The sequence below is a fragment of the Xyrauchen texanus genome, chromosome 16 (genome assembly GCF_025860055.1).
Source record: "Xyrauchen texanus isolate HMW12.3.18 chromosome 16, RBS_HiC_50CHRs, whole genome shotgun sequence".
Classification (NCBI taxonomy): domain Eukaryota; kingdom Metazoa; phylum Chordata; class Actinopteri; order Cypriniformes; family Catostomidae; genus Xyrauchen; species Xyrauchen texanus.
In genome coordinates, this window is record NC_068291.1 from 43,180,942 (window position 1) to 43,202,598 (window position 21,657).

General features: G+C 38.6%; 1 protein-coding gene across 1 annotated transcript in view; it reads right to left on the reverse strand.

Moving 5' to 3' along the window:
* Window positions 1-5,281: 5,281 nt before the first annotated feature.
* Window positions 5,282-21,657, reverse strand: part of tpo (thyroid peroxidase) — a 42,504-nt gene continuing 26,128 nt past the window's right edge. The window contains exons 8-11 of the mRNA XM_052145248.1: window positions 14,269-14,527; window positions 8,180-8,350; window positions 5,956-6,193; window positions 5,282-5,513 (exon numbers count right to left, since the gene is read on the reverse strand). Coding sequence (XP_052001208.1) covers window positions 5,282-5,513; window positions 5,956-6,193; window positions 8,180-8,350; window positions 14,269-14,527 — 900 coding nt within the window. The remainder of the gene's footprint in view (window positions 5,514-5,955; window positions 6,194-8,179; window positions 8,351-14,268; window positions 14,528-21,657) is intronic.

Sequence of the window (21,657 nt, forward strand, 5' to 3'; positions counted from 1 at the left end):
GAACCAGGTAGGATAGCCACCTAGGAGAGCGGAGTAGGAGAAAGTCATTTAAATACTCTGTTGGAATTACAGATCAAAAGGACAATAAATAGAAGAGGATTCAGAGTAATCGGTAACCTAAAATGTTATATTTAAAAGAATGATCAGAGCTTTAAACTAAATTAGAGGTCAACTTAAATTGGAGTCAGATTGATATAAAATTGGAGTCAGATAAAATGAATAATGGAATTAATTTGTAAAGTGTAAATTAACAATAATAGCTTTACTTCAGTGCTCAGAAAAGACACAACAACGCAGAGACCTTCAAAAGGCAATCTATTCTATTCAAAGCTCTGGACCGATTTATGAGTTTTATGTACGGTTTATGAGTGTGCCCTTCATTTGCCTGCCATTTTACATGGTTTATACATTTTAGTACTAATTATTAAAGTTCTATTATAAAAATGGTGATGTTCCTTAAAAGTTCAGTAGGCATGCTTTCTTTCAAATTATATCACATATTCTGAAAAACATTAAAAACTATTTTTTTTTTAACTTTCATATTGTGAAGAGAGGCCGATTTAAAATGTGTCCCCCAGTTTTCAGATCGTTCCTACGCCCCTGACTGGATGTATATAAATTATGACCAAAAGACAGATTGGATATTGATTTGAGCATTATATGTTTCATATTTTGTATGTATAATCATCTCATTTAATACTAAAAGTATAACTACCTTTGGTCATTTATGTATGGCAGTAAAAAAGATTACAATAAATTGCCAATGTTTGATACAATGCCAATACATTTAAAATTAATTTAAAATGCTTAAAAGTATTTTGTATTAATATTATGTCACATTTTTAATGTGTTATATTATTAATATGCTACATTTTTTTAAACATTTTAATGTTTTAATATTTAATTTAATAATTGTATTAATATAACTATGTTTTTTCCCATTATAATATATCATATTTATATTAAATATTTGCTATTATTATTATTTTGAATGTGTATATCACAGTGACTTGACAGGCTGTGCACATGGACTATTTTGTTGTAATTGTTATGCATAGCTAACTGTCTTTAAGTTCATACAATAAGACTAGAACAAATTAATTCAAACAAATTATATAAAAAAGGCTTAGTTAAATTCAGGGAAACTTTCTCCCACAATTAAAGTTCATTAAATGTTTTATTTTGTGAGTGTGAAAAATTCAATGCTAAGCCACTTCTTTTGGACTCTCGATTGCAATGCTTCTACACATAAATGCCATGGGATTTAATAATATTCATTAGAAAGATTAATTTCTCTGCATGTAACAGGTGTGATTACTAATGCTAATTGTTTTGGCAGTGTTGCAGGCGCATAATGGATCAATATTTGTCATTGGGCAAAATTCCAGCTTTGAGATTAGGAGCGTCAACGATGTGAGAATTACCGACTATGCGACGTGCTTAGGGAGTGAGTAATGCTTTCAGAATGATTGTTAATACACTGCATGAGTGATTTCAGTCCAACAGCCTGTGGACCAATAATGCCTGTGTGAACAAACCAGTATTTACCAGAATTACTGAACCGGAGTTGACTGGCGTTTTGCAGCCAGTTAATGGTGATCTGTCTTAAACCCTCGATATCAGTGTCTCTCACCTAGTTTTGCTTCACAACTCAGATTTTTCATTGGGCATCCCAGCACAACAACAAAATTGTTTATAAACTAAAAAAAAATTGCTCTTTGGCTGAACTTGATTCAATCATGGACTATGGCTCCACATGCTTGGATTGAGTTTCGTTAACTTAAAATTACAAGGTAATCTCAGCACAAACATATTGTGTAGAAAGAAACTAGTTGAATTAGGTAAACCCAACAAAAATAGACATATTCAGTGTTACTCAAATACATCTCTTATTTCTTTTCCACTACTAACTAGTGAAAGTGAATGTTAGCATACTAAATACATGCTGGTTTGAAGCACTACAAAGTACAGTTTAGTAACTATGCTATGGTTAGCATAGCATTAGCTCAACAAAGCGAGCAATACATTTAATGTGTGGCATCTACCCGTCCTCATCGTCCAAGCTCAAGCTCCACCCAAAACTCCAACATACCAGAAACTCGTCTAAATCTCAACATAACAAAACATTAAATGGTAAATGGTCTGTACTTATATAGCGCTTTTTTATTAACCAAAACGCTTTACACTGTGTCCCAATCACCCATCCACACTCACATTCACACACCAATGGCGGCAGAGCTGCCATGCAAGGCGCTAGCCTGCCATTTGGAGCAACTCAGGGTTCAGTGTCTTTCCCAAGGACACTTCGGCATGTGGAACCATGTGGGCCAGGATTTGAAACACCAACGCTGCGATTGGTAGCCGACCCGCTCAACCACCTGAGCCACAGCCGCCCCAACAGTAACAAATATTCCCCTTTAAATTCATCTTGCACAAAAACACAGAAAATAACTCTTTATTTTAACATTTACTCTACCCACCGAGTCCCATTAAAATCATCATCAATGCTACATTAATAACACAATAAGTATTAATGTAGTCCCAACTCAAATGGATTAAGTATACATTTAAATGGATAGAACACAATGGAATCAAGCTGTAACAAAATGTTCTTATTCTTTAATTGAACCAGTAGAAATCCTTTTGATGAGTGTTTTGTTTATAATTTAGTTAAACATATATATATATATATATATATATATATATATATATATATATATATATATATATATTATATATATTTATATATATATATATATGTTTATTTGTGTTTACTTTTGTTCATGGTTTTAGAGGATGAAGGCCTGTCACACAACCTCTCCATGTTGGCATCTGTCTAACTTGACTATTTTGTACCAAGTCACAGATTAAATTGCACAATAATGACGTAGAGTTTGATTGGACGCATGGCTTATGATTTTAGTAACTAAAGATATTGAAAGCATTTTATCCTCCCTTTTTTAAAGTTGATAAGCCTTTACTCTTCTAACCATCCACTATTATATGGTTAAAGTAAAAGTGCCATCTTTAAAGTAAGAAGAAATACAGTATGTTGTTTTTCACAAATTAACATTGTCTAACATAGTTTTACAGTAAATTGGGACAATATGATTGTATGTACTCAATACTGTTTTAGAATAGCAGAGAATATGCATTTGTTTCCCAAAGTACCCTAATTGGTACTAATAAGTGTTTTTATTTAAATTATAGAGTTGCAAATTGAAAGGAATGACACAGAGGAAGTCAAAGTGAAAATCTACAGATTTTTATAAGCGCTGTTTTACATTTGTGTTGAAATAGTGATGTGTTTGTGTGTTTGTGTGGCCGTTATTTCATTCTAGAATAGAAACTGTCTTGCTGTTTGATTATTTAGCATGAGGAAAAGCCTTGACTTGCACTATAACCATAGAAACAGAACATTTTATACCATCAGTTTACCAGACTGGGAACAAAATCACCACTCTAGAGTCTACATCACACCTGGAACTGCATGGGGTTTGAGCACCGCTATTTAAACAGATGTGATTTAACTTGTTTACTTGCTGAGTGATTTTGCATTTATTTTTTTCTCTCGTGGAGACTTATTTGTGTAATTCCTCAAATTAGAGCCTCTCTTTAGTATTCATGAATTTCCACCCCAGTGTTTTATTCCATTTGGAAAGGACAACCACACAATATGTTCACAATAGTGATGTGCAAATCTGCATATTTTTTAAAAATCGATTAGTCTGTGAGTTGCCTGTGAGAAGCCCTGTAGAATTGGTCTACTTTGGGGTCCATTAGATACGTTTCTTAAGGGGAGTTCAGTTAGACACGTGCTTGTATCTAACAGCTGGACAGAATTATATTTAAACATTAAAAATAACATACTTTACCTATAAAGTTAAAATGAGAATGTGGCAGGGCGGAGGGCGGGGCCGGGTCGTGATCCTACACACCCGGTCCCGTATTAGGCTAATTAAGCCTCCGTGAGGTATAAAGGTCGACTGCAGAGGATCGTGCGGGAGAGAGAGACACATGTCTGTCATGTGTGTTTGTGTCCTTGTTTTAAGTTTCTCATTAAAATATTATTTATATTATCAAGCCGGTTCTCGCCTCCTCCTTTCCATTGATCCCTTTACACTGGTGCTGAAACCCGGGAAGGAGGAGGGATGCCCGTCTCGGAGTCCTCGACACTGCCGTCCACCCAGGGAGCGAAGCTGCCATCCACCGGGGGAGGGAGTAGACCGACCGCCCAGACGCGGTGAATGGCCGCCGTCCGCGAGGCGAGTGGGGACTGGACTCCCCGACCGCCTGGAGCGGTAGTGCCGCTGCCAGGGGTGGAGGAGTGTCCCCACGAGTCCCTGAGAACGCGGAGGGGCATTCTGACCGCTGGGGGTCGTGAGTCTGACTCCGGTCCGCCCAGGGAGAAGCGGCTGTCATCTGCCTGAGAGGGTGGAGGAGTGCTCGGGGAACATGCGACGGTGTATCGGAGAACCGGCGAGTAGGTTTTTTTTTTTTCATCTCTCTCTCTTCTCTCTCTCTCACTGCCGCTCTGCGTTGGCCTTTTCCCTCTCTTTTAAATTTTACAGTGTTTTTTTTGGGGGGGGGGGGTACTACACTGTTACAGGAAGTACCCCCCCATTTTTATTATTTCTGTTTCCCTCCCCTGGTCCCCTCCCTCGTCCAGGTAGATGGGGATGACCTGCTGGCAGACTAGGCTTAAAACACGCCCTCCCCCAGGGAAAGAGGGGGGGATTGTACGTTAGGCCGGGGGCTCCCCAGCCTGAGAGAACGTGGGAGGAATGTGGCAGGGCGGAGGGCGGGGCCGGGTCGTGATCGTACACACCCGTCCTGTATCCCTGGAGTGGTGGTGGTGTAGTGGCTAAAGCACAGGGCTGTTAATCAGAAGGTCACAGGTTCTAACCCCACGGCCACCACCATTGTGTCCTTGAGCAAGGCACTTAACTCCAGGTTGCTCCGGGGGGATTGTCCCTGTAATAAGTGCACTGTAAGTCGCTTTGGATAAAAGCGTCTGCCAAATGCATAAATGTAAATGTAAATGTAAATGTATTAGGCCATTTATGCCTCCGTGAGGGATAAAGGTCGACTGCAGGGGATCGTGCGGGAGAGATAGTTTACGGAAATGTCCGTCATGTGTGTTTGTGTCCTTGTTTTAAGTTTCTTATATATATAATATATAATATATTAAAATATTATTTATATCGTCAAGTCGGTTCTCACCTCCTCCTTTCCATTGATCCCTTTACAGAGAACAAAAAGACCAACCCTGAATCATCACTCACACAAATACACACCCAGTATCATTGTCAGGCGTCTCCTTCCATGCCTCCAGATCCAAAGATGGGATGTTACCACAGTAAAGAAAGTCCTGAGGGTAAGTTCCTATCCTGAATGGATCAAGGGGAACCTCGGACACGCCACTGTTATCACAGATGACGCGAGACAGCGAGTGTGTTTGTAGTTCCCATCTTTGCTTTGGGGAAAACACACCTGGATTCTCCCACCAGAATCTGAAATGCATCCAAAATATAAAAGTTTTGATTGATTCAGTGCTTACTAAGACCACATCCACACTGATCCGCTTCAATTTGAACCCTCCATTATTATTACTTTTAATTTGCTTTATTGGAACTTCAAAATTCTGGCCACAATTAATTTGCAATTCATGGACCTACAGAGCTGAGATATACTTCTAAAAATCTTTGTTTGTGTTCAGCATACGAAAGAAAGTCATACACATCTGGGATGCCATGAGGGCGAGTAAATGATGAGAGAATTTTCATTTTTTGGGTGAACTATTGCTTTAACTAAAACGCAAGGCATTGTCCTTTTTTACAGTTCAGAAAAGACTTGTGTGACTCTAATAAAACAGTGCAGGTTAACTGAGCAGTGCTTTTGCTTTACGAGAGCTGTCACTGTGGAAACCATTCAAAGTCTTGGCAACAAGTGTACCTGTCACCTTCCCTCAGCATCTTCATCTGTCTTCCGATCAAGCATGCAAACAGTGGCCCAGTCCGAGCGCCTGGCAGTGGGCGCTCCAACAGTCCACCGAGCCACACATCAATATTGTTTGGATGTCCATACAGATCCATTACTTTGTCCACCAAAGCTGCATTTCCAACCGCATCCATAAGATCTGATTTAGTTTCAGCTCTGTCAAATTCACAGAAAACCCTCCAGTCGTTATAACCTGTGACACCCAGAGAGAACAGACCAGCAATTGTGGTTTACTGGCTTTTCAAAGATCATGTGTATATCTAGTAAGGACCTAGATTTACATTTCCTGAAGGAAATACTGAACCAGTACCCAAACATTTAGAGTGCAATCACAGTTCAATATGCAAATACATGCAAGTATGAAGATTCATTACAACTTAGTATTGCAAACATTGCAAAAAGTCTTGATTTCAAGGAAATGTAACAAAATTTCAGTTTATGCTTAAGCGACGAAGCTATTTGCCAATGGGTAAAAATAATAAACAACTGTGTTTTCCCTTTGAATTAAGATTATTTTTCTTACTCCACTTGCAAAACTTTAATTTAACTAGATAGGTAAAGTTTGTCAAGACAAAATTTTAATTTTGAAGTGTGATTGATATAAAGATGTTACATTAAGACAAACAGCCAGCTAGCTAGCTAATCAGACAGCCTGTCAGATAGATAGATAGATAGACAGACAGACAGACAGACAGACAGACAGATAGATAGATAGATAGACAGATACACAGACAGACAGACAGACAGACAGATGAACAGAGAGATGGATAGAGAGAGAGAGAGAAAGAGAACTTATCGCAGATTAAAAGGTTTTTGGGTTTGTTTATTTAAAAATGTTTGATAGATTGAAATCGAGCATTTCATTTGCCCCTTTGAACTTTCCGTCAATGTAAGTCTATAGGATTTGATCGTCTGCTGTGTGTAAACTGTAAATTTGATCAATTACAAAAGACATAACACACTATTCTAGATTAATTTGAAGGTCTGTATCAAGTTTGGTGGATGTATCTTGAGAGCACTAGGAAGAGTTCATGTTAGAAATTTTGGTCTCGGTTTAGGGATTTTGATTAAACCCTAAACCAGGTTTGGAGAATAAAAGGGTTGCACACCGGACACGTCTGGCGGACGACATTGCAAGTTCTAAAATTCGAAATAATTATTTTCTATAAATGTATGCTCACCACTGCCTCCGCTCTAGCCTTGTTCATTCTTGAAGAAGGGAAAAACCTTGGTAGTTTTTGTGTACTGTCTGGAACCTGAAACACATCGATGTGCCCTGTGTTGGATACCTGTGCCGTGTCCTAGCCGCGATGCAGAGTGCGACCACATTAACAGTATTTAGTAATTAGGGGTAGACTGATATATCGGTGCCGATAGTTGCTTTTTGGAACTATTGGTTATTGGCAAAATCTGTTGATAGTTGCGGAATGTTTTTTTGTCATTTCAAAATAAGAGTCCCTGGTGTGTTTCAGACTTGTTTATTCTTAAAAGTCCTGTGTTATGCACCAAATCTGAATTTTTTTCTGGTTATTATTGGGATTTTTGTTGACCAAAAAATGGCATCTGGGATTTTATTCAGTTTGGAATCTTTTGCCATAGTAAAGAAAGATTTATTTATTTATTTAACTTTTTATAAATCGTTTTTAAAAACTATTTATCGGTTATCTGCCTTTTCAACCACCTTAGTTATCAGTATTGTTAAAACCCACTGTCGGTCGAGCTCTAATAATAATGGTAACTCTTGTTTGTTTATCTTGCACATTTGAAGCTGTATAATGTTTGGCATTTTTTGCATGCAAATTGTGTGTATTGTATATTGTAAGGATGTACATTGTAGGGGTTGACCGGAACTTAATTTTGCAGATACCGATAATTAAGATGTAATCGATTAATCATCTGGTTTTCACTCAACATTAAACTTTTGTATGTGAAGTCACTAAATGACTTCATTTGAATTGACAAGGGATTGTTGAATTAATTAATGCACAACTGAGATGGTAATAAGGTTGTGACCAAATTGACAACAATTATTCTAGGTTTACAACGGTTATCACAAGTGCATTTTGCTTGGTGGTTGCTGGGTGGTTTCTTATTGGTCCAAGTCAAGAGGCCATCCCAAAGTCTCTATAGTATTCAGGACTCTAGATATGGCTCGAAAAGTGTATGTTATTATAGTTACCAGGTAGACCATGATCTCGTCCTCGCTGCAGGTTTAGAGCTGCCAGATCCAAAGACTCAGGAATGTTCAGAACCACAAGTCTATCTGTCAGTTCCTCAGTCAATAGATGATCCTGGTCCTGAAGGGCAGCTGACTGGCCCAGAAGACCACGCATAACTGGATCTAACCCCCCTGTAGAATGCAAAACAAGACATTAAATAATGCTTTGCTCACATTTGAAACTTAAAGTGTAGTGGATGAAAACCTAACTAACATTGACTTGCCTAATAAAAGTGTATTGTTCCCTATAAATAGCGTCAATGTTGTTAGCTTAGTAAATTGTAGCAACCATTTAGCAAACTACTAGCTTTAAATTATGAGTAGCTTATAGCTTGGGAAGCCACAGTTTCAAAGTAAGGAAAAAAGCCTGAAGGAAAAAATTGTTATTGTGCCTGAAGGTTCTGGTGCTCAGTGCTCTGTAAGGCCGGCTGGCCAGATGGCAACAGTTAAAAGGGTAGTGGGCTGGGTGAGTGGGACCAGAGTAATATTTCTAGCCTTTTTTCTCACTCTGGAAGTGTACAGTTCTTTAAGGGATGCAGGGGCCATCCGCTCAGGAGTCCGAACTGTCCTTTTGTAACCGGCAGAGTAGACACTGTCTGGGTGAAGTTTGTCCCTCTGCAGCTACGGTAGCTCCCTGATGTCACTGTGCTCAGCTAGCCGCTGAGTGGCTAACAATTCATTGGCAGCTAGGCCAGTTTCTATAAAACAGTTTTCACTAACGGACTAAGAGAGTTTCCCTGGTGTCCAGATAAGTTTACAGTCTTGTTACTGTTTGGATACGTGGTTCCCTTGTGCAACCAAGGTATGTGTAAATGTTTAGATGATGTAGCAAGCTGAGCATTTAGTATTGTTTATCTAATACTGGGCTATTGGAAAATAGGTGTCAGATTGATTGCCAGATGCTTCCGGGTAGTCGTGCTGTGTACTACCAAAGGTATTTTTGTGCATTTTATTTTGAGTCATAATGTGGTTGTCATTGTTGGAACATGATATGCATTTTAATGAGCACATTTGCACATAGGTCTTGGGCAAGGCACCCGCCGGGTAGCTGTACCGCAATTTAAGACGCAACATCTAAAAGGTAAATATTTATTGTGTTACGGGTAGAACCAGTGTGTTAGGACCAATAGCCTTGAACACATGCAAAATGAGACTGATTGTGTGTCCTGACGTAGTGTATGGCTGTGTTAATCGTTAACTCTTAATAGAAATGTATTTAATGAATATGCTGTTATGTAGGATTGTGAAGAGCGGTGAAAGGGCTGTTTCTCCACTGTGTCATTTTATATGTCACATTGACTTAACAAAGAAATGGAATGTTTGTTATGAAATGTTTGTTATTCTATGTGACTATTATCTGTGCATGTGTATATCAAGCACTAATTTTAATGATTTTGTGTCTGCAGGCAGATTGCACCTGCTGCTTTGCCTTGCCTAAATTAAGTGTATTGATAGTTTTGCCTTTCTTTCATATTTTCTGTTGTTTGGTTATGTTGCCGTGGCCTTCGCCTAGTGCCCCTTCCGACTGAAGTGATATTGGCTGTTCCAGTATTTTACATAGTCCTGTTAAGATTTTGCCCAGCTGTATATTCTATCCACCCTGCTAGAGATAACAACCTCTTTGTCCCTGTCTCCCTCCTCTAGAGTACTAGGGTAGCTGCTCACAGGAGAGGTTCCTGGGTCCGTCTTCACGCACTGCACTACTTATTGTAGTGGTAAACTGCACCTCACAATATTGATTGAATCACTTGCTTGTAGTGGCGGTGCCTATGTGTGTGCGTGGTGGGTGTGTATATGTATTTGATTGTAGGCACCAGAGTTCAGAGCACGGTTGTGAACTTCACGCTTATCCCGGACCGGTCGCCTACCTTGACGGTGAGTCAGTATTGCCTTGTTATATGATTAATTATATTGTCTCTGGTAGCAGCCAAAACCAGTCTTGGTACCTAGCGTGCCACTATCATGACGGTGTGGCTCTTTTAATTACAATATTTGACTAATAAATATTGTTATTTTTTTGGAAGCACGTCTCTGTCTAGTCTATCTTGGGTGTATATCTATGAACCTGCTTGCCTTAGATTAGGTATTTAGCAGTTATTGTGGAAAGTATATCTTGGTGTGAGAGGCACCAGTTGGCGTAGTCAAGAACCTTTAAGCCTAGATTTGGTCAAAGTTTCATAAGGTCACACTTTGTAGTCTTCTGATGTCTGATTTCATAGCTGAACCATACCAGTTATTGAAGTGCAGGGGACAGACTCAATAACTGCTGAATAGAACTGTGTCAGCAGAGGCAGTGGCAGGTTGAGCCTCCTCAACTGGCGAAGGAAGTACAACCTCTGCTGGGCCTATCACAATGGAGTCAATGTGGGCCTCCCACTTTAGGTCCTGTGAGATGGTAGAGCCCAGGAACTTGAATGACTCCACTGCTGCCACAGTGCTCTTCAGAATGGAGGGCAGGGTCAATGTTGGTGTGGTCCTTCTGAAGTCCACAATCATCTCTAATATTTTGAGCATGTTCAGCTCCAGGTTGTTTTGACTGCACCAGGCAGCCAGCTGTTCAACCACCCTTCTGGCTGCAGACTCATCATCAACTTGAATGAGGCCATTGAAATTAGTGTCATCTGCAAACTTCAGGAGCTTGACAGAGGGGTCCTTGGTGGTGCAATCATTTCTGTACAGGGAGATGAGTAGTGGGGAGAGCACACATCCTTGTTGGGCGCCTGTGCTGATAATACAAGTGGTGGAAGTGAATTTCCCCAGTCTCAAAAGCTGCTGCCTGTTCATCAGAAAGCCAGTGATCCACTGACAGATAGACTTGGGATCAGTGAGTTGGCTTAATTTAGTCTGGAGAATAGCTGGGATAATGGTGTTGAAAGCCAAACTTAAGTCCACAAAAAATGACTCTTGCATATGTCCCTGGTCTGTCCAGATGTTGCAGGATATGATGCAATCCCATGTTGACTGCATCATCCACAGACCTGATTGCTCGATAAGCAAATTGAAGGGGATCCAGAGAGGGTTCAGTGATGTCCTTCTTATGGGCTAATACCAGTCTCTCAAATTAATTCATGACATCAGAGTGATGGGTCTGTATTCATTAAGTCCCAAAGTTTCTTTGGGACAGGGATGATAGTGGAGCATTTGAAGCAGCAGAAAAATTCACACTACTCCAGTGATTTACTGAAGATCTGTGTGAACATGGGGACCAGCTGAGCAGCACAGGATTTTTAGACAAGTGGGTGAAACGCCATCTGGGCCCTGTGCTTTCCTTGTCTTTTGTTTCTGGAAGACCCAGCACACATCCTCTTCACACATCTTAAGTGCAGGTTGAGTAGCAGGAGGGGGGAGGAGGGTGGTTGCAGGTGGTGTTGATGTTTGCGTGAAGTGAAGGTAAGAGTGGGTGTGGGGTGTGAGACCGGACATTTAAAATATACAATAAAACACATTCAGGCCGTCAGCCATTTGTTGATTCCCTACAGTGTTGGGGGATGGTGTCTTGAAGTTAGTAATGTCCTTCATGCCTCTCCACACTGATGCAGGGTCGTTAGCTGAAAACTTGCTTATCAGCTTCTCAGAGTATCTTATTTTAGCTGCTCTCTTTTGTCAGTGTGTTTTTGACCTGATTATCCAAGATTTTATCCCCACTTCAATAAGCATCATCTCTAGCCTGAACATACTCCCTAAGTTCTGCTGTAAACCATGGTTTTTCATTGTTGCATGCTAAATAAGTCCTAGTAGGAATGCACATATCCTCACAGAAACTGATATATGATCTCACAGTATCTGTGAGCTTGTCCAGTTTGGTGTCTGCAGCATCAAAAACACTCAAATCAGTGCAGTCAAAACAGGCTTGTAGTTCCAGCTCTGCTTCATTGGTCCATCTGTTTACAGTCTTTACAACAGGTTTAGCTGATTTAAGTTTCTGCCTGTAGGTTGGAAATTATGAATCAGACAGCGATCAGAGACTCCCAAAGCTGCTCTAGGGACAGAGCGATATGCATCCTTTAATGTTGTGTAGTAGTGATCCAGTATATTTCTGTCTCTGTTGGGGCATGTAATGTGCTCTCTGTATTTTGGCAGTTTAAGGGTGAGGTTGGCTCTGTTAAAATCACAGAGAATAATAATAAGTGAGCCCGGGTATTGTTGTTCTTTGTCTATGATCTGATCAGCTAGCTGATCCACACATACTTTTGGAGGAATATAAACGCTCACCAGAATAAACAAGGAAACTCCCGTGATGAGAAGAAAGACTTACAGTTAATAAAGAGCACTTTCAAATTAGGACAGCACATCTACTTTAACGATTTTACATCTGTACACCAACTTTCACTGATGTAAAAGCATGTTCCACCGCCTCTCGTTTTCCTCGTTAACTCCGCAATGTAATCCGCTCTGAACTGCTCGAAGCCTGACAGATGTAATGCACTGTCTGGAATAGCTTCACTCAGCCAGGTTTCAGTGAAGCACAAGGCAGCAGAGTTTGAAAAGTCTTTGTTTGTATGGGTGAGGAGAATTAGGTCATCCGTTTTGTTAGGAAGAGAGCGGAGATTCGCTAGATGAATGTTCGACAGTGCTGTTCAAAAGCCACGCTGTCGGAGGTTCACCAGCACACTGGCTCGCTTCCATTGCTTGCGTCTCGTGCGCGCTTAAACAACACAGCTGCGCCTCTGACTGAAATATACAGCAAAACGTCTGAATAGTCAAAAAACGGGAAAAGATTTTCTGGTATGTGCTACCGAATGTTCAACAGTTTCTCCCTGGTAAAACTGATTGTGAAAAAAAATTATTATAAAATAATAATTTTACAGCATTAATTAATCTTGGTTGATGTTAATTTCAACATATGATTTTTAAAACATAAATTAACAAAGATTAACACATACTGTAAAACAATTTTTTTCATTGTTAGTTAATGAAATCTAATGCATTTACTAATGTTAACAAATGCAACCTTATAATAAAGTGCCACCAATATTGTAAACTGTAGTAACCATGTTTTTTGTGAAAAACATGTTTTTTTTCTGTTGTAATATTGTAGTAACCATGATATTTTTGTATTTTTATTTTTTTTTTGGATGGAAATCATGGTTTTACTATAGTACTATTTTAGTAATTCTGAAAAATTAAGTAACCTTGTATTTTTTGTTTTTTTTCTTGGAAACAATAGTTTTAATACAATATACTGCATCCATGTAGGAACCGTTATTTTAGTGTAGATTAACTATGGTTGATCTTGTGGTTACTATAGTTTTACTACACATACCATTTGACTTCTTTGTATTAGTACTATGGTTTTAATACAAATATCATGGTTGAAATATGGTTATTTTACTAGAACTATGGTAAATTCATTGTGTGGGAACACAAAACTTGTTGCGAGGTAATGCAAAAATTATTGCGAAAGAATGCAAATTATAGGGAGGGCAAGCTAAACATATTTTGAGGAAATGCAAAATGTATTGCAAAGGAACACAAACTATTTGGAGGGCATGAAAAACTTATTACAAGGGGAACACAAACTACTGTGAGGATAGGCAAAACTTATTTCAATGGAGCGCAAAACGTATTGTCAGGGAACAAAAACTATTGTGAGGGCAGGAAAAACGTATTTCGATGAAAGGCAAAACCTATTGTGAGGGAACGAAAACTATTTTGAAGGCACGCAAAACTTATTGTGAGGGAACACAAACTATTGCGAGGGCAAACAAAACTTCTTACAAGGGAACTATAACTATTCCGAGGGCATGCGAAACTTATTGCGAGGGAACGCAAAATGTATTGGGCAGAACGCAATACAATATTTAATTTCAGTAAAAAATAGCTGGTATCAGCATAACCCAAAGACTGTCCAGGGGCCGTCTGAGGTATATTGCACTCAATAAAGGCAAGAAAATGTCCAAAATCACAATTGATATTTGATTAAGCCCCTAAATGTCACAAACTGTGATTGGTCACTGTACATGTCTGCCAGACTTTATTCCAAAAGTCGAAAGTATAACTTTACAATATTAGTATTAGCATCTGATTACATTTTACCATAGTAACTGTACCTTCTCTCACTAGTCTCCATGGACTGAAGAACGTTTGATGAAGATTCAAGGAAGAGAACTGCTCATGTTCGTGGAAGCTCTCGTTCAGTCTTCTTAACACTGGTGAAATGGTTGCATGGCCAAAGCGGAATGCAGCAGTGGCAAATACATTAGAAACAGAAGGATTCAAAGAGTCATTATAGCCCTTGTATGGTCCTACGTATTTCTCAAAAGCATCTTGTCCAATGATTTTTGGAATGTAGTCCCTCATGGTTATGATCTATCAAAAGGACAAAATAAAATTGGAGTCAATGAGCTTGCCTTGCCTTGTTGTCTACATACTACATAGTCACTATATAACCTTTCAAGGTAGCATCCTAGGTAGTGTAACCAGTCCTCAACCTGCTCAGAGCGGGATACGAACCAGCATCTCCGGCATGAGAAGCGGTCGCGCTAACAAGGAGGCTAAAGGCTACAGACTTGACAGTCACTAGTGCACCTTTTGAGGCCAAAGTAGTGAGGTTTACACAATGTAAAGCTACCTTTACAGTAATATCATGGAACCTCATAAGTGACAGAACTCTGTACACCACAAAAAGAAAAAAAAGAACGAAAAAAGAGATCCTTATGTGAAATGCATAGATTATCAATGCACAATTGATTCCAGAAGAGTTAGCAGTGTTGGGGAAAGGATTTTGAAACTCATAATTTAACTACACTACACTAGAAGTTTCTATTTCTATACTAGGAGTTATTTAAAGATGAAAATATCTAAAGGAATATTCCGGGATCAATACAAGTTAAACTCAATCAGTAGCATTTGTGGCATAACGTTGATTAAAAAACTGCACACTTCTGCACTATTTTACATTATTTTGAAGTGTAATATATTGCTGTGTGGTTATGTATATTATTGATATACAAGTGTTGAACTGAGAGTGGATAGTGCGCTAAAGCTAGCGGCAGCACAACGCTTGGGTTTCAAAAGTCACTTCCTTCAGCCATTAAGCGCCGAATGCTTTAAGTGTTCCATTTGGGATGAAACTACACTTTGAAAATTCATACACTACATGGCTGAGTGCATAGTGTGTCGTTTGGGACACAGCTAGAGACTGTTAAAGCAGAATAAAGGCCTTGTTTACATTTGAATTTTTGGATAATCAGAGTTTGAATAGCCATGGGGTGTTTCTCAAATCTAAGAACGCAGAGGACAGACTTGCGTTCTCGTGGTGACTGTCTCGTCAAGCCACCTTGGAAGAACGAACTCAGGAAGGACAGGAGGACATAGAATGATCCTCAAAGTGCTGCGATCTTCCTGTTGCGATAATTAATCGTCACAGTAAATTTGAAGGCAGTGAGAGAGCTACTGTCATTGTCATCACACCGTTGAGGTTTTGCAGGACTCGTAACACTATAAAAGAATAAAGTCTGGAAACACACATTTCCTTCACGTGTTTATTGCTATATTAAAATGATGCTCAAGAAAACAACAAATGTTGACGAAGTATAACGACTCTCATGATCCAGCAGACTTTCACGAGCTTAGAGCTGTAAAAACTGATATATCAGTGGGTAAAACACAATGATAAATATCCCTCGTCTGCCAACGTAGTACAGGTTTCTTGCTCACAAGTCACCATCCGATGCATCCTCGATATTTGGCATGATCAAGAACAGGCTAGCCTTGCATGGCAGCTCTGCCGCCATTGGTGTATGAGTGTGTGTGTGTGAATGGGTGATTGGAACACAGTGTAAAGCGCTTTGGTAACCTCTAAGGTTAATAAAAAAGTGCTATATAAGTTCAGACCATTTACCATTACCAAGAACACATCCAGGTGAATTATGCATTCTCGGTACTTGCGTTCTTGTGTATTGGAATTTAACTTGATGACGTTGAACGAGTCCACAAGAACATAATAACACAAAAAATGCATGTTCAGAAACACCCTTGGCCTGTTCAAATTTAGATCTATGGGATTTGAGGGATTTTTGATCGCCTGATATGTGAAAACCGTAATTCTGATCAGTTAGAAAAGTCACAGCAACCAAAGTTTCAACAGTCTGAAGGTCTGTGCCAAATTTAGTTAATTTAGCTTAAACGCACTAGGACGTGTTATAGTCCGAAATGTTTGGTCTTGGTTTAAGGATTTATAAAAAAACCCTACCCATGTCTATTGAATAACAGTATGTTGACATTGTCAAGCCAACATAATGATTACACTTACATTTGCCTCGGTGTTCACAATCTAAAGGTTTGCTAAATTATATTATTCTCTATTTTTGCACTACTGTTGATGCGACTTCTATGTGGGATATTGTACATTCAGTTACATATCTGTTTGTGATGGTCTTTTGGGATATCCCTGTGCCTGGATAGATAAGATGAGATTGTATGGCTCAATTCTCTGCAACACGCCTCAAAAATTCATCCACTCTTATCGCTCTTTATGAAAATAGTCCAGCGTGTACAGCACAGAGTTTACAAAGCCATGTCTGACTGACAGCTCGGCCTCCACTGAGGGGGCGTATAAATCAAAACTCACTGTCCATAACACAGTAATATCGCTGCTTCTCCGGCGACTGGAATCTGTTTTGGCTGGTGTGTGAAGTTAGCCCCTGAGGGACTTTGTTAAAACAGTGCTTAAGTGTGCTGTATCCTTTGCTTCTGCACAACTTTAGAGTCACTTTCTTTGCCACTTTAATTTATGGGGCCTGGGCAGCATTCAACCTTAGAGATGCTTGTGAGAGTGATCAAATGTGTCTTTGTTTCAGAGAGGAGAGGGTTTAAGATTTACGGCTCAAGGCCTTTAAGCCCTGAATTTCTTCTCTGACCAGTGTGGCGAATCTTTTTTTTATTCCTGCTACAAAGAATGAATCTTCACTGGCCTAAACGAAGTAGTGCCACCATAATTACCCCCCATCGCTAGACATTTCGGTAGTTAAATATGTGCAGGAATGTTAAATGTTAAAATGCTATTGAAATCATTCTTGTTCTCAGCAATGGAATTGCTACTAGAGAAAATGCTAATTATTGATATAAAAATAAATATGTCATTTCTCACATATCTTACCATTCTTGATATAAAAATGGAATTTAACTAGTAAATAAAAATCACATTTGATCTGTCATGCACTCCTCTCATAAACACAACTAAAGATATCTATAATTCATTTTTACAAGTTGAAAATCCAAATACACATCTCAGGTATGTACTTCTTACTATTAAAAAATATAGTTATTTTTACATCAATAATTACTTTGTTACTAGTGTAAATATCCATTTGTGATATCAACAACTGAATTACAAATAATTAAAATATTAGTTTTGGTATTTCAGATATCTGGGAATGGATTTCAGATGTCAATAAATGTAACCGTAATTAAAGATCTCAAAAGGCGTTCCTACTAGTTACAATCACAATAAAACTATCTGAAATTAACAGTGCCACTAAACCAAATTACAGATATCAAGAATCAACAAATGTACATATTGTAATTCAATTGTTGATAACAGTATTTTGAATTTCAACTAGTAAACATGTATTAGATATCTGTAATTGTGTTTTGAAGAAGAGTTTTTTACTAGCAAAAATGAAAATGTTCATATTAAGAATGCTTATTTATAGTAATATGGATATTTCCATGAGCAATGACATTGTATTTTTATATAAAGAATTAGCATTTAAACTAGTAGTAAGTCTGATATCAAGAATAATTTTACTAGTAAAAATGACATAGCTGATAATAATTAATTATAGATATAGTACTATACAGGTGAAACTCGAAAAATTAGAATATCGTGCAAAAGTTCATTAATTTCAGTAATTCAACTTAAAAGGTGAAACTAATATATTATATAGACTCATTACAAGCAAAGCAAGATATTTCAAGCCTTTATTTGATATAATTTTGATGATTATGGCTTACAGCTTATGAAAACCCCAAATTCAGAATCTCAGAAAATTAGAATATTGTGAAAAGGTTCAGTATTGTAGCTCAAAGTGTCACACTCTAATCAGCTAAACACCTACAAAGGGTTCCTGAGCCTTTAAATGGTCTCTCAGTCTGGTTCAGTTGAATTCACAATCATGGGGAAGACTGCTGACCTGACAGTTGTGCAGAAAACCATCATTGACACCCTCCACAAGGAAGGAAAGCCTCAAAAGGTAATTGCAAAAGAAGTTGGATGTTCTCAAAGTGCTGTATCAAAGCACATTAACAGAAAGTTAAGTGGAAGGGAAAAGTGTGGAAGAAAAAGGTGCACAAGCAGCAGGGATGACCGTAGCCTGGAGAGGATTGTCAGGAAAAGGCCATTCAAATGTGTGGGGAGCTTCACAAGGAGTGGACTGAGGCTGGAGTTACTGCATCAAGAGCCACCACACACAGACGGGTCCTGGACATGGGCTTCAAATGTCAAACGTCTTACCTGGGCTAAAGAAAAAAGAACTGGTCTGTTGCTCAGTGGTCCAAAGTCCTCTTTTCTGATGAGAGCAAATTTTGCATCTCATTTGGAAACCAAGGTCCCAGAGTCTGGAGGAAGAATGGAGAGGCACACAATCCAAGATGCTTGAAGTCCAGTGTGAAGTTTCCACAGTCTGTGTTGGTTTGGGGAGCCATGTCATTGGCTGGTGTTGGTCCACTGTGCTTTATTAAGTCCAGAGTCAACACAGCCGTCTACCGGGACATTTTAGAGCACTTCATGCTTCCTTCAGCAGACAAGCTTTATGGAGATGCTGACTTCATTTTCCAGCAGGACTTGGCACCTGCCCACACTGCCAAAAGTACCAAAACCTGGTTCAATGACCATGGTATTACTGTGCTTGATTGGCCAGCAAACTCGCTTGACCTGAACCCCATAGAGAATCTATGGGGCATTGCCAAGAGAAAGATGAGAGACATGAGACCAAACAATGCAGAAGAGCTGAAGGCCGCTATTGAAGCATCTTGGTCTTCCATAACACCTCAGCAGTGCCACAGGCTGATAGCATCCATGCCACGCCGCATTGAGGCAGTAATTAATGCAAAAGGGGCCCAAACCAAGTACTGAGTACATATGCATGATTATACTTTTCAGAGGGCTGACATTTCTGTATTTAAAATCCTTTTTTTATTGATTTCATGCAATATTCTAATTTTCTGAGATTCTGAATTTGGGGTTTTCATAAGCTGTAAGCCATAATCATCAAAATGATATCAAATAAAGGCTTGAAATATCTTACTTTGCTTGTAATGAGTCTATATAATATATTAGTTTCACCTTTTAAGTTGAATTACTGAAATTAATGAACTTTTGCACGATATTCAAATTTTTCGAGTTTCACCTGTATATACTTTGGTTCTGAAAAGGATTAAAAGTTCATTGTGAAATTCTACTAGTGAAAATGTCGCTACAGATATCAATAATAATAATGTATTTTTGTTTATTTAGATGTTGAAATAACATTAAACAAATTTAGCATTAACAATTATGTAATTTTTGTATCAAGAATTAATATTTTCACTAGTTGTAATTTCATTTTTGATATCAGGAATGGACATTTGTACAAGTAACAATGTCATTATTTATATATATATATATCAAGAATGGCTATTTCCGTGAGCATTGACGTACATTGTATATCAAGAATTTGCATTTTCACTAGTAGTTAGTCCACTGCTGATATCAAGAAATGGAAGCGCAGCGTAGTTCTAGCGGGAAGACTAGCAGCTGTACATTATCACATCATTAGCTGGGTAATTCCTAGACAATCGTGTGTAAGCCGTTGCTTTATAAGTCTGCTCACAATCTATCACATTGCTGTTTCAGTGTGCTAACACTGCAACCTCCTCCACCCCACCACCACCAGTCGAGCCCTGTCCCGCACGGGGGTAGGCTCCTCGCCCCTGCCTCCTATCTCCGGCAGGACATGACGGTTCCGTGTACAACTCCCTCGGACCGCCGGACGGGGCCTACGCTAAAGAAAGAGACATTACTTCCTGTTTAACATCTATCAAATAAATGGCATCTTAAACTTCACTCAAGTCTCCGTGTCTTCCCGATAGAATAAGTACATGATATTGATATTAATTAATTACAGATACAGTATCTGTACTTGCGTTTTGAGCAGGAGTGATTCTACTGTTGAAAATGCATTTACAGATATCAATAATAATGTATTTTACTAGTTGAAATAACATGTTTATGAATTTCCGCAAATAATGACATTTTCACTAGAATGGACATTTGCAACAATGTAATTATTGATATAAAAGAGATACATTGTACTAGTAAGTATAAAGCTGATATTAGTTATTTATAGATGTCTGTACTTGCGTTTTGAACAGAAGTCAATGACAGATCATTATGACATTTTACTAGAATTTCGGCCTCTAGGTATTTACTCCACCTACACAATTTTGACTTTAAGCCCCACTTCAGAAATTAAAAGCATGGCCATCAGAGAAGAGATATATTCAAGTCATGGTCTGTACGAATTACATTTTAAATGTACAATTGAACCCATTTGCAAAGTGATCTATTTTCAATAATAGATCATATCAGGACTACATGAGAGACCGTGTGTACTAGTAGAACACATTTGTGTGAAATGTTAATGTAACCAGGCCATCTCTGTATCGTGTAACACAAGTTAAAGCAACATCAATCGTTCCTCCTACACTAAAGCTGGCCTGCTGTAAGATGAAATCTACTGCGGTACAAAGCTGCCGTATAATAAATGAGATTTCTCCCTAAGCACAACATGTTTTTGAAACTGTAGATCAGTCCTTAATTGGACACTTTCAGACAAGAGGAAAGCTCTGTGCCATATGTGACTGTGAACACTGATGCTCGACTTTGTAACGGGATTAACTGCATCCATCTTGGGCTACATTCATACTGCAAATCTCAAGTGCCCAATTCAAATTTTCTGCTCAAATATGTTTTTTTGTTTAATATAACGGTTGTTCACATGATCTTTAAATATGACCTGTATCAGACACTGGTCTTTACAAATATGATTTAACTACGATGTGAATGGTGTCTATGTATTTATATGTGGCTGTAAACCATGTAAACACTGATTTTAGTAATATTCCACCATCAAGCTGTGCACAAACAATTAATCACATTCAGAACTGTCAGTCTGTGAGCTTATTTTCTATTGTGAATGCTGATTTTTGGCTAGTGGTGATGATGGTGAGACCTAAAATTACAGGCGTTTATAATCAGTGCTGCCCATCGGAGGTCAAGTTTGTGAGGTTGCAGTAATTTATGGAATACATTTTCTCATGAAGTCAATTTTTTTTTTTTTTTTTTAAATACTGCACCAGGGCATTTCTCTTCTTTCAGTTTAATGAATAGTTAAAAAAAGTTAAAAGAGCTGATAGTGGAAATAAAAGTGGGGAAATAAATGGTATGCAAGGCAATA